The sequence below is a fragment of the Callithrix jacchus genome, chromosome 22 (genome assembly GCF_049354715.1).
Source record: "Callithrix jacchus isolate 240 chromosome 22, calJac240_pri, whole genome shotgun sequence".
In the NCBI taxonomy this organism is placed as follows: Eukaryota; Metazoa; Chordata; class Mammalia; order Primates; family Cebidae; genus Callithrix; species Callithrix jacchus.
In genome coordinates, this window is record NC_133523.1 from 4508562 (window position 1) to 4524225 (window position 15664).

General features: G+C 50.5%; 1 protein-coding gene across 1 annotated transcript; it reads left to right on the forward strand.

Annotated features, from left to right (window-relative positions):
• The first annotated feature begins 11469 nt into the window (after window positions 1–11469).
• Window positions 11470–15175, forward strand: LOC128930520 (uncharacterized). The gene is made up of 5 exons (XM_078359588.1): window positions 11470–11547; window positions 11675–11822; window positions 12223–12406; window positions 13151–13262; window positions 14818–15175. Exons 1-5 carry the CDS (start codon window positions 11470–11472, stop codon window positions 15043–15045), a joined length of 750 nt encoding a protein of 249 aa, XP_078215714.1. The 3' UTR covers window positions 15046–15175.
• Window positions 15176–15664: the final 489 nt, after the last annotated feature.

The following is a 15664-nucleotide window of genomic DNA, read 5'->3' on the forward strand; positions in this document are numbered from 1 at the left end:
GCTGGGTGTAGTAATCCCAGCACTTTGGGAGGCCGAGGCGGGTGAATCACGAGGTCAAGAGATCGAGACCATCCTGGTCAACATGGTGAAACCCCATCTCTACTAAAAATACAAAAAAAAAATTAGCTGGGCATGGTGGTGTGTGCCTGTAGTCCCAGCTACTCAGGAGGCTGAGGCAGGAGTACTGCTTGAACCCAGGAGACAGAGGTTGCGGTGAGCCAAGATCGTGCCATTGCACTACAGTCTGGGAAACAACAGCGAAACTCCGTCTCAAAAAAAAAAAAAGATTTCAGGGGCCAGCCGGGTGTGGTGGCTCATGCCTGTAATCCCAGCAGTTTGGGAGGCTGAGGTGGGCAGATCATCTGAGGTCGGGAGTTTGAGACCAGTCTGACCAACATGGAGATACCCTGTCTCTACTAAAAATACAAAATTAGTTGGGCGTGGTGGTGCATGCCTGTAATCCCAGCTACTCCAGAGGCTGAGGCAGGAGAATCTCTTGAACCCTGGAGGTGGAGGTTGCAGTGAGCAGAGATCTTGTCATTGCACTCCAGCCTGGGCCACAAGAGTGAAACTCTGTCTTAAAAAAAAAAAAAAAGATTTGGGGGGCCAGGTGAGGTGGCTCATGCCTTTAATCCGAGCACTTCAGGAGACCAAAATGGATGGCTGAGCCCAGGGGTTTGAGACTAGCCTGGGCAACCCGGCAAAACCCCGTTTCTACAAAAAATTTAAAAATTAGCCGGGCATAGTGGTGCACACCTTTAGTCCCAGTTAATTGGGAGGCTGAGGTTGGAATGGACCCTGATCCTGCCACTGCACTCCAGCCTGGATGACAGAGGGAGCCCCTGTTTCTACAACAACAAAAAAGATGTGGGGCTATTTGTTACACAGCAATAGAAAACTAACACACTATTGTTTTGATCATTATTATTAGAGGACGTTTCATAAAGTGAAAGAATGTGGGGGCTTTCATAGCTAATCCTGGAGGGTGGGAATCCTTCCCTGCCTCCTAGCTTGTTCTTGCCCCACTGGCTCCCATTGGGAGCCTCAGTTTTCTCATCTGTAAAAGGGGGATGATAACAACGCCTGCTTCTGGGGTATAATAAAGATGAGAGGCAGATAAAGAGTTTAGCTCAGGCTCCCCACGTAGGGAGTTGTCAGGTACAGGGGACGTGGATGATGATGATGATGGCTGGGGGGACAGGGACTGTCTCCTGTCTTGTCTGGTGACATCTCCTTCTGAACAGAGACCTGAAGACTGCAGGGGTTTCAGCAATTGTGTGTTGATGATGCAAGGTCTCTGTGCCCCTGTGGTGTTTGTCTGTCCTTCAGCGTGCCCTGCCCTCTGTGTTCCCTGTCCCCGTTTGTGATCGCCGTGTAGTGTCCTGTCCACCCACGTGTATGTCTTGTTATGTCCTTGGGGGGGCTTGGAGCGACTGAGCTGTGGGGGCGGGGGACTAGGAGCGGGAGCGGAGGAAGGGAGGGAAGGAGGGAGGGAGGGAGGCAGCGCTCGCCTGGCCCTCGTGATCCCCCCTCCTCGTCCCTCGCTGAGGACCCTCAGCGCAGCCACTTCTCCAGGCACTCGGCGAAGAGAACGCGCGTAGGCGTTGCCCTGGCAACGGCGCGATGCCCAGCAACAAGTCCGCGGCGTGCATCACGTGCTCGGCGCGGACCAATCCGAGGGCCCGCCGGGAAGCAGGTCAGCCTGGGCCAAAGTCCGCCTCCTCCCTCCCGGCGAGAGGCTCCCAGCTAATTACCGTAATTGCGGTGGGAGAGCTGCCGGGTGCGCGGGGGCGGGGGCTGGGGCTGGGGCTGGGGGCTGGGCAGGCCCTGAGGAGCTGAGCAGGGAGGGCTGGAAAGCAGGACTGTCTCCTCCGCCAGCCCCGCTGCTGCCTCCAGCACCACCGTCGAAGCGCTCATTAGGCGCCTACTGTGTGCACCTGCTGTTGAAGGGGGTGAGGTTGGAGTGTTTGCAGTAGGGGTGGGGAACCCTAGCCTCCAGCCTGGGTAAACCTAGATTTGGGGGCGCGGGGAACAGATTTGACTTAAGACTCGGGGTCTCATAGCAACTATCCAATTGCTGTTGGCTGTATTGAACCAATCCCCCTACCCCCTTCACGAAGGGTCACGGTTTTCCTCCTGCACAGAAATACAAAAGGTGTAACTCTTGAAGGGAGTTGGCTCTGGGTGGAGAGTTCAAATCCCGTCTCTGCCATTTACTGCTGTGTGACTCTTTGTGAGTCCCTTAACCTCTCTGAACCCTCGACTCCTCATCGGTTAAAAAAACAGGTAGGACCAGGCACAGTGGCTCACACCTGTAATCCCAGCACTTTAGGAGGCTAAGGCGGGCGGATCACCTGAGGTCGGAATTGGAGACCAGCCTGGTCAACATGGCGAAACCCCGTCTCTACTAAAACTGCAAAAATTAACCGGGCCCAGTGGCAGGCACTGGGTAGTTCCAGCTACTTGGGAGGCTGAGACAGGAAAATCGCTTGAACTTGGGAGGCGGAGGTTGCATTGAGCTGGGATTGTGCTTCTCAACTACAGCCTCGGTGTTAAAGCCAGACTCTGTCTCAAAAAAACAAACAGACCTGGCATGATGGCTCACACCTGTAACCCCAGCATTTTGGGAGGCTGAGGCAGGCAGATCATGAGGTCAGGAGTTCGAGACCAGCCTGGCCAACATAGTGAAACCCCGTCTCTACTAAAAATACAAAAATTAACCGGGTGTGGTGACATGAAGCTATAGTCCAAGATCCTCAGGAAGCCGAGGTGGGAGAATCACTTGAATCTGGGAGGTGGCGGCTGCAGTGAGCCGAGATTGCACCATTGTGCTGCAGCCTGGGCGACAGAGCGAGACTCCATCTCGTATTATTGAGAGAATGTGTGCGAAGTGTACAGCAAGTAGTTAACAAACAGCAGCTAATCATCGCCATGGTCCCTGCTCTGAGTTAGGAGCTGTGAGTCCTTCCAAGCATCATTTAGTGGCACCGAGCCCCAGTTTTTCCCACAGATAAGATGAAGGAGTGAGAGAAGTGGCCTCGTGTCAGACTCACCGCCCTGGCTTGTTTCCTACACAACGTTCTCTGGGTTTTTTGTTTTTAATTATTTATAGCTCAAGGCCAGGTACGGTGGCTCTCACCTGTAATCCCAGCACTTTGGTCGACCTGACGGAGGCAAGAGGATCTCTTGAGGCCAGCAGCTGAACACTAGCCAGGGTGACAGAGTGAGACCACGTTTCTGAAAAAGAAAAAATTTTAAAAAGCAAGAAAATTAGCTCAAAGTGGGAGCTTTCACGTGAGGGCATTTAAATTTCTGATTCCTGGACTAGCTGATCTCTTTCTTTATCTTTCTTTCTTTCTTTTGAGACGGAATTTTGCTCTTCTTGCCCAGGCCGGAGTGCGATGGCGTGATCTTGGCTCACTGCACCCTCTGCCTCCCAGGTTCAAGCAATTCTCCTGCCTCAGCCTCCCGAGTAGCGTGGATTACAGCCACGTGCCACTTGTATTTTGTATTTTTAGTAGAGATGGGGTTTCACCCTGTCTCAACATTTTTGTATCTTTAGTAGAGATGGGGTTTCACAGTGTTGGCCAGGCTAGTCTCGAACTCCTGACCTCAGGTGATCCACTCGCCTCGGCCTCTCAAGGTGCTGGGATTCCATTCCTGAGGTACCACGCCCGACCTAGCTGATCTCTTAACTCCTTTCCAGTTCTTTGCTTTGTTTCTTCTTTTATCAACAAGCATTAATTGAGCATCTAGTATGTACCAGGCTCTACCGTGGGTCTGGGTCCTCAGCCTCGTACTGAACTCAGGGTCCAACCTAGCCAAACTGCAGGGTGGCTTCAAGGAACAAATGAGTTCCTTCAGTTATTCAATGAATTTCAGGCTCTGGGAAATACAGTGCCAATAGTTGTGATTATGGCATTGACCACAGGAAGTGGCCCAGGACCTCAGTGAAGGGGAGGGCACATCTAGTCATCTTTCAGCTTCACCAATGCTGTTTCCCTCCTCCAGGTCTTTGCTCCCTCTGGCTGTTCCATCTTCCCGGGAAGATTTTCTCCTGATCAGGGCCTCTCCTCACCTTCTCCGGGAACAGCGGGAACAAAGATACAAATGACAGACAGAGCCTCTGATGGGCTCCCCTGGGTGTACGCCCCTTCACCCTGTGGCTGCCAGGAACTGTCTTCCTATCTGCTCCCCTCTTAGCATGGGAGTCACTAGAAGGAAGTTGCAGAGGGGACTGTACTTGGAAGGTTTTTTTTTTTTGGGTGGGGACGGAGTTTCGCTGTTGTTACCCAGGCTGGAGTGCAATGGCACGATCTCGGCTCACCGCAACCTCCGCCTCCTGGGTTCAGGCAATTCTCCTGCCTCAGCCTCCCGAGTAGCTGGGATTACAGGCACGCGCCACCATGCCCAGCTAATTTTTGTATTTTTAGTAGAGATGGGGTTTCACCTTGTTGACCAGGATAGTCTCGATCTCTTGACCTCGTGATTTACCCGCCTCGGCCTCCCAAAGTGCTGGGATTACAGGCTTGAGCCACCGCACCCGGCCGGAAGGTTTTTTTTGTTGTTGAGACTGAGTCTCGCTCTGTGGCCCAGGCCGGAATTCAGTGGTGCAGTCTCGGCTCACTGCAACCTCTGCCTCCCGGGTTCAAGTGATTCTCCTAGCTTAGCCTCCCCAGTAGTTGGGACTACAGGTGCCTGCCACTACACCCAGCTAATTTTTTGTAGTTAGTAGAGACAGAGTTTCATCACATTTCCCAGGATGGTCTCTAACTGCTGACCTCATGATGCCGAAGTACTGGGATTACAGGTGTGCTACAGCACCTGGCCTGGTTTTTTTTTTTTTGAGACAGGGTCTTGCTCTGTTGCCCAGGCTGGAGTCCAGTGGCATGATAGCTAATTGCAGCCTCAACCTCCTGAGCTCAAGCCATCCTCCTGCCTCAGCATCCAGAGTAGCTGGAACCACAGGTGAGTGCCATTATGCCCAGCTAATTTATATATATATATATATTTTGTAGAGACAGGGTCTCCCTATGTTGCCCTGGCTGGTCTGAAACTTCTGGCCTCAAGTGATCCTCCAGTCCTGGCCTCCCAGAGTGCTGGGGTTACAGGTGTGATCCACCATGCCCAGCCCAGAATTTTGTTCATGCGTGTTTCTCAGGAGCCTCTGACAGCTAAGAAGGGGGAACGCAGCTTTCATGCGCGGGCCTCCCAGGACTCGGGGCTGGGGAGGAAGCCTGTCTTGACTCTGCCACCCAAGAGCCACCTTTTGGAAACTGGGTTCTGGTCCCACTTCAGACTCAGGTACCAACCACAGAATTTGGCTAAAAGTGGAGACTCTGGTCCCAAAAGGCAGCTCTCTCTGTTTCTCTGCTGCGTGAGCTTGGGCAAGCGTCTCAACTCTCTGTGCCTCCTTCTGCCCCCGGGAAATGGCCCTAATAAGCACCAAGCTTGGGAAGTTAAGGTGAGGATGAGATGAAAATGAGAGCCGGCACCTACTAGATTTTCAGTAAATGGCAACCGGCGTTATTATTTAAATGGACTGGGGACTGATTGGAAGGAAGTCATAGCAGTCACAGAACCAACAGAAAGCTAGAAAATCGCCTTTTTTTTTTTTTTTGAAGACAAGGTTTCAACATGTTGGTCAGGCTGGTCTTGAACTCCCGACTTCAGGTGATCTGCCGGCCTTGGCCTCCAAAGTGCTTGGATTACAGGTGTGAGCCACCACTTCCGGCCGAGAAAAATCACTTTTGAGAACAGGCAGGTACCAAGAGAAGAGCCTTTGAGGGGAGCAGCAAGACGGCAGGCAGGGGAACACCCGGCCTAGCCCCAGCCAGCCTCTGTCTTTCAGTATGACCACTGGGCTAGCAATCCGACTTCTGTCTTCTTCCCTGTTCCCCATCTTTCTCCCTGGAGGATGAGGGTGTGAGTTGAAACAGATAACCTGGGAAAGGTTCCAGAAGGTTCCGGAAGGTCCAAATCTGGTATTCATAGTACACTGACAAATATTTATTGGGGCTCAATATTTTCAGGACATTGCGCTTCATGTTAGGGCTGCCAGAAAGAATGGCAAGGCAAGAAAAAAATACATCAAAGAGGGGAATAGGAAAGTTGGATTCTAGTCCTTGCTGGGCCTCTGACTTGCTGCTTGAGCTCTCTGGGCCTCAAGGAATTAAAAAGTAGGGGGGTTTTGTCATAGGAAGACCACCCTTCAGAGCCCGTCTCTGCCCCCTGCTTGCTGGGTGTCCCTGGGGATGATGTCTCCACCTCTCTGGGCCTCAGTTTCCACATCAGAACAGTGGGATTCAGTCACTGTGCTGTAGGGCAGGTTCGAGGAGTACATTAGATCATTCAGTCATTCAATGAATTTCAGGCATTGGGAAATAGAGTGTCTATTAAAATGGGCACAACCTGACCCTCTACGGTGTATAAAGCGCTTAGCACATAGTGAATGACAGACAGGGAGCACCAACATCGGGCCATCATCATCACCCGTAAAGTGCTCGGCACAAAATAGATGCTTAGTAAACCCTGGTTCGTAACACTGCAGTAGTTCTAGGACCTACATTGCAAGATTCTCTCCTCTCCCGCTGCGTCTGAAGCATTCATGTGCCAGGGAGCCGGAACTGAGACCTTTATTAGAAATTCCCTGGTGGCCTCAGGTGGGGAGGGTGATCTGCGTGTGGTCCTGTTTTCGTGCTCTGCCTCTTCTGGGTAAACGCCTTCGCTAATCTCCCCTTGCCCGGGCTGTGGGGTCAGGTTTCGGGGCCCCAGGCAGATGTTGTCCAGAGTAGCCCTGTTTCCTTAATCCTCAGGGCTCCAGAAATTGTCCTTAGAAGAAAGAACAACAGACCCGCCGAGGTCACCATCTGTGCGGTCTTGATTTGTAAATGCTCATGAGGGTGGCAGGAAAGAGGTCTCTATAGTAACGGCTGAGGAAGGGGCTGCCTGTGTGTGTGTGTGTGTGTGTGTGTGTGTGTGCCCAAGCACGCACAGGGAGGGGGAATCGCCCAGACCCTTATTTCTAGACTTTTCTACCCTGATGAGGTATTAATTAATTCTCATTGTTGGCTTCTTATTCCCAGAGATAATTAGCTACTGTTCCTAACTGGAGTCGTGGGGACATTTTATAAAGAGATTCGTTCGCCTCTGCCCACCCACACCTGTCTGTCTCCTGGGACACAAGCAAATGTTCAGAACACAGAGACCCAGAGAGGAGAAAAATGGAACAAAGAGGTCTCTCTATGGAGCTTAGATTCCCAGTGAATGGACAAGAGCACAGCCTGAGTGAGCAAGGTCCAGTGCACAGAAAGTTATACAAACGTCAGCTATGGCTGGGCGCGGTGGCTCACGCCTGTAATCCCAACACTTTGGGAGGCCAAAGCAGGAGGATCACTTGAGGTCAGGAGTTTAAGACCAGCCTGGCCAACGTGGTGAAACCCCCTCTCTACTAAAAATACAAAAATTAGCCAGGCATGGTGACATATGCCTGTAATCCCAGCTACTTGGGAGGCTGAGGCAGGAGAATCTCTTGAACCCCGGGAGATGCAGGTTGCAGTGAGCCAAGGTCACGCCACTACACTCCAGCCTTGGTGACAGAGTGAAACTCTGTCTCAAAAATAAATAAATAAATAAATAAATTTAAAAATAAATACATAAAAAGAAATAAAAGATGGCTGGGTGTGGTGACTCACGCCTGTAATCCCAGCACTTCGGAGGCTGAGGTGGGGGGATCACTTGAACTCAGGAGGTTGAGGCTACAGCAAACCATGATCACGCCACTGCATTCCAGCCTATGTGACAGCGAGACCCTGCCTCAAAAACAAACATGAAAAGAGGTAGGCTGGGCTCAATGGCTCACGTCTGTAATCCCCGAACTTTGGGAGGCTGAGGCAGGCGGATCACGAGGTCAACAGGTCCAGACCATCTTGGCCAAGATGGTGAAACCGTATCTCTACCAAAAATACAAAAATTAGCTGGCCATGGTGGTGCACGCCTGTAATTCCAGCTACACAGGAGGCTGAGGCAGGAGAATCATTGGAGCCCAGGAGGTGGAGGTAGCAGTGAACCAAGGTTGTGCCACTGCACTTCAGCCTGGAGACAGAGTGAGACTCCATCTCAAAAAAAAAAAAATCTATATCTATATGTATATCTATATCTACAGCTGTAGCTATATCTATATATTGAGAGACAGAGGGATAAAAGATGCTACGCACTTATTAATTAGTTAAAACCAAAACCAAACAGCCGGGCGCGGTGGCTCACGCCTGTAATCCCAGCACTTTGGGAGGCCGAGGCAGGTGGATCACAAGGTCAAAAGATCGAGACCATCCTGGTCAACATGGTGAAACCCCGTCTCTACTAAAAATACAAAAAAATTATCTGGGCATGGTGGCGCGTGCCTGTAATCCCAGCTACTCAGGAGGCTGAGGCAGGAGAATTGCCTGAACCCGGGAGGCGGAGGTTGCGGTGAGCCGAGATCGCGCCATTGCACTCCAGCCTGGGTAACAAGAGCGAAACTCCATCTCAAAAAAAAAAAAAAAAAAAAAACCAACAATAATACCAACAGCTAGCTGATAAGGGCATGAAGCAGCTAGAACCCTTATCCACTGCTTGTGGGGTTGCAAAATGATACAATTGCTCTGGGAAAAGTTTGACAGTTTCTTATAAAGTTAAATATATACTTGGCATATGACCCAGCCATCGCACTCCTAGGGATTTACCATAGAGATGTGAAAATTTATTGCCCACATGAAAGCCTGCATGTAAATATTTTATTTATTTATTTATTTATTTATTGAGACCGAGTCTTGCTTGTTGCCCAGGCTGGAGTGCAGTGGTGCCTTCTCTGCTTACTGCAAACTCCTTCTCCTTGGTTCAAGCAGTTCTTCTGCCTCAGCCTCTGGAGTAGCTGGGACTACAGGTACCTGCCTCCACACCCAGCTAATTTTTGTATTTTTAGTTGAGACAGGGTTTCACTATATTGGCCAGGCTGGTCCTGAACTCCTAACCTCATGATCCGCCTGCCTCGACTTCCCAAAGTGCTGGATTACAGGCGTGAGCCACCACCCCCAGCCCATGTAAATATTTATAGCAGCTTTTTTCTTAATAATATCCAAACACAGAAGATGTTCCTGAACCTAATGTCCTTGGACTGATGAATGGGTAAACAGCCCACAGCTCATCCACATGATGGAATACTACTCGATAATAAAAAGGAGGGTGGGCGCGGTGGCTCACACCTGGAATCCCAGCACTTTGGGAGGCTGAGACAGGCAGATCAAGAGGTCAGGAGCTGGAGACCAGCCTGGCCAACATGGAGAAACCCTGTCTGTACTAAAAATGCAAAAAGTAGCCAGACGTGGTGGCACGTACCTGTAGTTCCAGCTACTCAGGAGGCTGAGGCAGGAGAATCACTTGAACTCAGGAGGCGGAGGTTGCAGTGAGCCGAGTTCGTGCCACTGCACTCCAGCCTGGGTGACAGAGCGAGACTCCATCTCAAAAGTAAATAAATAAGTAAAGGAACTAACTCCGTGTTCACGCAATAGCATGAATCGCTCTCTAGTGTATTCTGCTGAGGGAAAGAAGCCAGGCTGGGCATGGTGGCTCACACCTATAATCCCAGCACTTTGGGAGGCTGAGGTGGGCAGATTGCTTGAGGTCAGGAGTTCGAGACCAGCCTGGCCAACTAGTAAAATCCCATCTTTACTAAAAATACAAAAATTAGCCAGGCATGGTAGTGGGTGCCTGTAATCTCAGCTACTCGGAGGCTGAGGCAGAAGAATCTTTTGAACCCAGGAAGTGGAGGTTGCAGTGAGTCCAGATCACACCACTGTAGTCCAGCCTCAGTGAGCCACTGTGCTTGGCTGGAATCTATCTTATGGGACTGCCCTGAGGCCTTCAGAACACTCAGCAGGTAGAATGTTCGATGCTGAGCCTGGCACAGAGTAAAAGCTTAGGGAGGAGCAGAGAGAAAGGGTGGCAGGTTTTCCTGTGCAACCTGAGGAACTGCACTTTGGTCCTGGCCTGAATAAGCAGGTCCTGTCCAGATGTCCCTGATTTATATCCCACCTGTCCCCTCTACCCTTGCTCACCCACCAGGGCCCTTATACTACTTGTTCCTTCTGCCCAATGCCCATTCCCACACGTCAGTAGAGTTTTCTTGTCTTTACCCTCCCTAAAGGCAAGGTTGGTTGCTGAATTCGTCTGTCTCCAGTGCTTAGCATAACAAAAGTTTGTTGAGCAAATAAATGGGTGGAATAGCTCAGGAAAGAACAACAGCTGCTTTATTAGAAAACCTACCATATGCAGACACGATTGCTAGTGCCGTGCTCAGCCATATTGGGATTTCAGGTAAAAGGAAAAGTCAGAAAGGCTGGTTCTGTCTTTATTTAAATTTTTGATATTTTGTTCATTGTGGATTTGGGCATACATTTAGATTTCTTAAAACATTGCATGGATTTTTTTTTTTTTTTTGAGACACGGTCTTGCTCTGTCACTCAGGCTTGAGTGCAGTGGTGCAGTCACAGCTCACTGCAGCCTTGACCTCCTGGGCTCAAGTGATCCTCTCACCTCTGCCTCCCAAGTAGCTGGGACCACAGGTGGCTCTCTCTCTCTCTCTCTCTCTCCCTCTCTCTCCCCCGCTCCCTCTCTCCCTCTCTCTCTCTCTCTCCCTCTCCTCTCTCTCTCTCTCTCTCAAAAACAGGGTCTCACTACATTGCCCAGGCTGGTCTTGAACTCCTGGCCTCAAGTGATCCTCCCACCTTGGCCTCCCAAAGTGCTGGGATTACAGGCATGAGCCATTGCACCTGGCCTGAGATATTATTTATTTTGATTCTTCAATTTTTTTGGTGTCCTTTAAATTTTGCACCTGAGGCAAGTGCAAAACTAGCCCCTGCTCTGATTATTTCCAAGATGCAATCTATACCATTTCATTATTTCCTCATCAAATCCTCTACTATCACCACTTCACAGTTGAGGAAACTGAGGCACAACTGTGCCCAATGCCCCAAAGGAAGGAGAATAAAAATCTGAATTTGAACCCCAGTTTCTTTGTTTTTTGGTTCAGAGCCTGCCCAGTATAGCATTACAAAAAGCAGAATTTTATAATTTGGGTTTTGAGTTAAGGAATCAAAATCTTCAGGCTTAAGTCCCACTTCTGCCCGAGAGTCTTGTGAGCCCTCCATTTTCACCGACGTCAGTTGCCCTAGGTGAAACTGGACTTCAATATTCTCTACATCCCTTATTTTGCCCCAGAACAGTTTACCAGCCTTTTCTTTTCTTTTCTTTCTTTTCTTTCTTTCAAGAGATGGGGTTTCACCACATTGGTCAGACTGGTCTCGAACTCCTGACCTCAGGCGATCCACCCACCTCAGCCTCCCAAAGTGCTGGGATTACAGGCATGAGCCACCGCACCTGGCCCAACCAGCTTTTTCTTTCCTGAACCAGCAGCAAGAGCAAAAACTGGGAATGAGAACAAACAGGTACCAGTCCGGACACCTGAACCAACTTGGAGCTCAGGAACCCAGGAGGGGATTGGGGCTAGTGGTGAGACTCCATGGTCCACAATGAGTGCTCCGTCCCCATCCAAAAATATCCCCTAGCCCAGTTTTTGGGCAGATGCCAGACTTTTATTCTGAAGCGTGGGCCACAACCTATGAGGTAATCTTTGGAGCTTCGTTCTGAGGTGGAAGCCCATTGGCCGGTTGGGGAAGCCCCTCCTAGGATTCCTGGCACCCCGCCTTCCCCAAAGCCCATAAAAGAGCAGGTCCCCGCCTCAGCAGCCACCGGACACCTGCATCTGCCAAGAAGACTGGAAGCAGGTGAGGCACACAGAGGGGGAGGCCCACAGCTGCGTGGGAAGAGGGGTGGTCTGAGGGACGTGGGATCCCGGGAAGGAGGCTGGTTTGCAGGTCGGCACATAGATATTTTCGCAGAAAGGGACAGACATAGCAAAGTTGGACGGTCTGGAAAGCAGAGACCAGCGAGGTTGACTGCTTGGGAGGTAAGTTCTGGGGATGTGTTACAGGGTGAGGAGCAGACATCAGTGCTAATTGCGACCCCTCCGTGTCTCCCCCATTGCGATTCTGAAGCTCCCCAGGAAGAAGCCAGGAGGGGAAATAAATTGAGTGGGGGTGGGGTTTCCCAAGGATCGAAGGAACCGAGAACGAAGAGGGGTGGGGGAACCGGGAAAGAGAGAGAGGAAAATCAAGTTTTCTTCAGAACCAGGGACAGCTCTCCGCCGACCGAGGGAGGAGAATGCGATTTATTTCAGCACCAAGTCTCGGGACAGTGCCTCTCGGGGGGGCGGTCTGAGAAGAAAACAGCAACCTGTTTCAGCACCGGGGCTCAGGACAGCTCCCAGCGGGCTCCGTTTCGGCGCCAGGACCCTGGACAGCTCCTCCAGGTAACCGGAGAGCCCTTGGACCCTGATTTTGGGGGAGGAGGACGAGAGAGGGTGGTCTGAGGTGCCTGGCATTTCTGGAGACTCGCCCCTCACGTAATGGATTTTTAAACAAAGTATTTTCCAGATAAGTCCACATAGAAGTCTGTAATTTTTTTTTTTTTGAGACAAGAGTCTTGCTCTGTCGCCCAGGCTGGAATGCAGTGGTGCGATCTCGGCTCACTGCAACCTGCGCCTCCCTGATTCAAGCGATTCACCTGCCTCAACCTCTCGAGTAGCTGGGATAACAGGCACGCGCCATCACACCCAGCTAATTTTTGTATGTTTAGTAGAGATGGGTTTCACCATGTTGGCCAAGCTGATCTCGAACTCTTGACCTCGTGATTCGCTCGCCTCGGCCTCCCAAAGTGCTGAGATTACAGGCGTGAATCACCCCGCTTGGCCCAAGTCTGCAATTTTCAACAGGTAAAATGCCCTGCTGGGGGAAGAGGTGCCTGCCAAGATGACATTGTGGTCTCCCTTCCAGACTTCCGTGAGAAACCTTGTGCCGAGCGTTTTACATACATCATATCATGCCATCTTCAACCCTAGGATATGGGTGGGTATAGTAATACCCACATGACTTGGGGAAGCCAAAGCCCGGAGAGAGGCGGAAAAATAACCAACCCAGGGGCTCTCAGCCCAAAGTGAAGCTGTAAGTCAATCCCATTAGTCCAACTCCAAATCCAATGTTTCTGTTGTGCCTAGGTGGGAGGTGGGCCCTTGGAGATCAGACCCTGCCTCTCTCCAGGAGAACCAGGAACGGAAAACAGGGAGGCAGCACAGAGGCAGGAAGCCCACATGTCACAGCTTGGCTCAGGTGAGGAAGAGGAGCTGGGCAGGGGTCTCAGATATGGGGCAGAGGGTGGCGAAGATGATTAGAGTGGCTATGGTCTAGTGCTGTGTGGAAGACTAGTGATTTTGTTGTTCTGATGTACTATGACAACAAGTCACAGCCGGCCTCATAGCGCAGACTCCCATCGACCTTCGCCTAAAATGAGCTGACCAATGGAGGAAAACCAGGGAGGTTGAAGGGGGGGGATCGCTTTCACTCAGAGGGTGGGCTGGCTCACTCCGGGGGATACAGACATGAGCAGGGGAGGGAAGCAAACAAGGACATACATCCTGTGCCCATACAGCCATGCACCATGTATGTTGTTGATCATGCATCACTCATACACCCCCACAAGCCTGGAGATAGAAAATATCTGACTCTAAACCCAAGACCTCGAACCACCTCACGGCGCTTTCCTAGGGGAATTAGTGAGGGAATGGCATTAAAACCCTCCCTGGACCAAGGTTCTCAGGGTACTTTATTAAAAAACATTTTTTTTTTTTTGGCATAGTGCGATGGCTCATATCTGTAATCCCAGCACTTTGGGAGGTGGAGGCAGGTGGATCACTTGAGGCCAGGGGTTCCAAACCAGCCTGGACAATGTGGTGAAACTCCATTTCTCCTAAAAATACAAAAATTAGCTGGGCGTTGTGGTCCCAGCTACTCAGGAGGCTGAGGCATAAGAATCCCTTGGACCCAGGAGGCAGAGGCTGCAGGAGCCAGGATTGCACCACTGCACTCCAGCCTGGGTGGCAAAGTGAGATTCTATCTCAAAAAATGTATTTATTTATTTATTTTAGAGACGTGGTCTCCTGCCTCAGCCTCTGAAAGTCCCAGGATTACGGGTGTGAACCACCACACCCAGCCTAAGGGTACTTTTCAGTAAACGTTCCAGAAGTGAGCTAGGTGCTCACACCTGTAATCCTAACATTTTGGGAGGATGAGATGGGAGGATTGCTTGAGCACAGGAGTTTGAGACCAGCCTGGGCAATATAGTGAGCCCTCATCTCTACAAGAAAAAAAAAAAAACCTTTTTAAAATTAGCTGGGTGAGGTGACACATGCCTGTCGTCCCAACTAACTTGGGAGGTGGGAGGAACACTTGAGCCTGGGAATTCAAGGCTGCAGTGAGCCGTGACTGCACTGCTGCACTCCAGACTGGGCAGCAGAACAAGACCCTGTCTTAAAAAAAACGTTTCAGAAAAGATTCTTTTCCTGTCTGCTACCCATCAGTGCCATGGGCCAATGATAGGACAAACGTGAATTTGTGACTTACGGCATCATGAAGGCTCACCCTGTTGGCCAGGTGTGGTGGCTCACATTTGTAACCCCAGCACTTTGGGATGTCAAGGTTGGAGGGTAGCTTGAACTCAGGAGTTCGAGACTAGCCTGGGCAACACAGAGAGACGTCATGTCAATAAAAAATAAATACATTTTAAAAAGACTCACTTCCAATTGTCTACAACACCATAATCAAGTCACAAACTCCACATGGCGCCTGTTCTCCAGCCTCACGGTTTTTGGCTTTGTTGTTCCTGCAGCTCGGAATGCACTCCCCCACCTCCACCCAGAGACCCCCTGCAACTGGGCCTGTCTTCTTCTGCAAGCTCCATTTCGTCAAGGGAAACGATCCTGACTGCCTCGCCATTTCCCATGTGAAGTCCGTATTGACATTCTCGGAGACCTGGAATATTGTGTCTCCAGCACACAGTCCAATTATTTTCAAGTTATCTAGTGACATGTCTATTTGTCTCCCTGTTACACCGTGAGCTCCATGAGGGCAGAAACAATGTTAGTATTTTGACGGCTACATCCCCAGTGCCCAGTCCAGGGCCCAGCACACCACAGGCATACAATAAGCATGCGTTGAATCAATAAAGCCACCAAAGAATAAACCAATACATCAATCTATAAATGACTGGATGGCCTCGGCACACACGGCAAGATCCTTCTTCTAGGTCTCCCCCAGAGAGATACCGGAGGGCAGCGGTTACTGCAGGTGTTTATTGGGGAAGCATAATTAAATTTGTGGACACTTAAGGGTTGGGCAGCCAACTCACAGCCCCAGGAGAGAGCCAGGCTCATTTAATTAGCAATTACAAGGCATTGATTCCTCATTAGCTTTGGCAACCCCCCCCATCTCCCTCCTCCACCCCAGACAAATGAAATCTTTCTCTCTCTCCCAGGAGGACTGCCTCAGTGGGTCCATTAACAAGCAGAGAAAATGAGATTAGAAGACACCTGAACGCCAGAGACACTTTATGAATGGGCTGAGCAGAGGGAGGTTCAATGTCTGGGCGAGGTCTAATTGTGCGAGGTTTTCTGGTATATTTAGAGTTGCCCCCTGGGAATGGAAAGGCTTTCAGAAAGGAAAAGACACACAGATAC

Bases quoted from the DNA above. Each gene is read 5' to 3' on its own strand.
- LOC128930520 (XM_078359588.1), top strand. From the start codon at position 11,470: ATGAGAACAAACAGGTACCAGTCCGGACACCTGAACCAACTTGGAGCT. The intron at 11,548-11,674 runs GTGAGACTCCAT...TAATCTTTGGAG, and splicing joins GGAGGGGATTGGGGCTAGTG to CTTCGTTCTGAGGTGGAAGC. The intron at 12,407-13,150 runs GTAACCGGAGAG...TGTTGTGCCTAG, and splicing joins ACCCTGGACAGCTCCTCCAG to GTGGGAGGTGGGCCCTTGGA.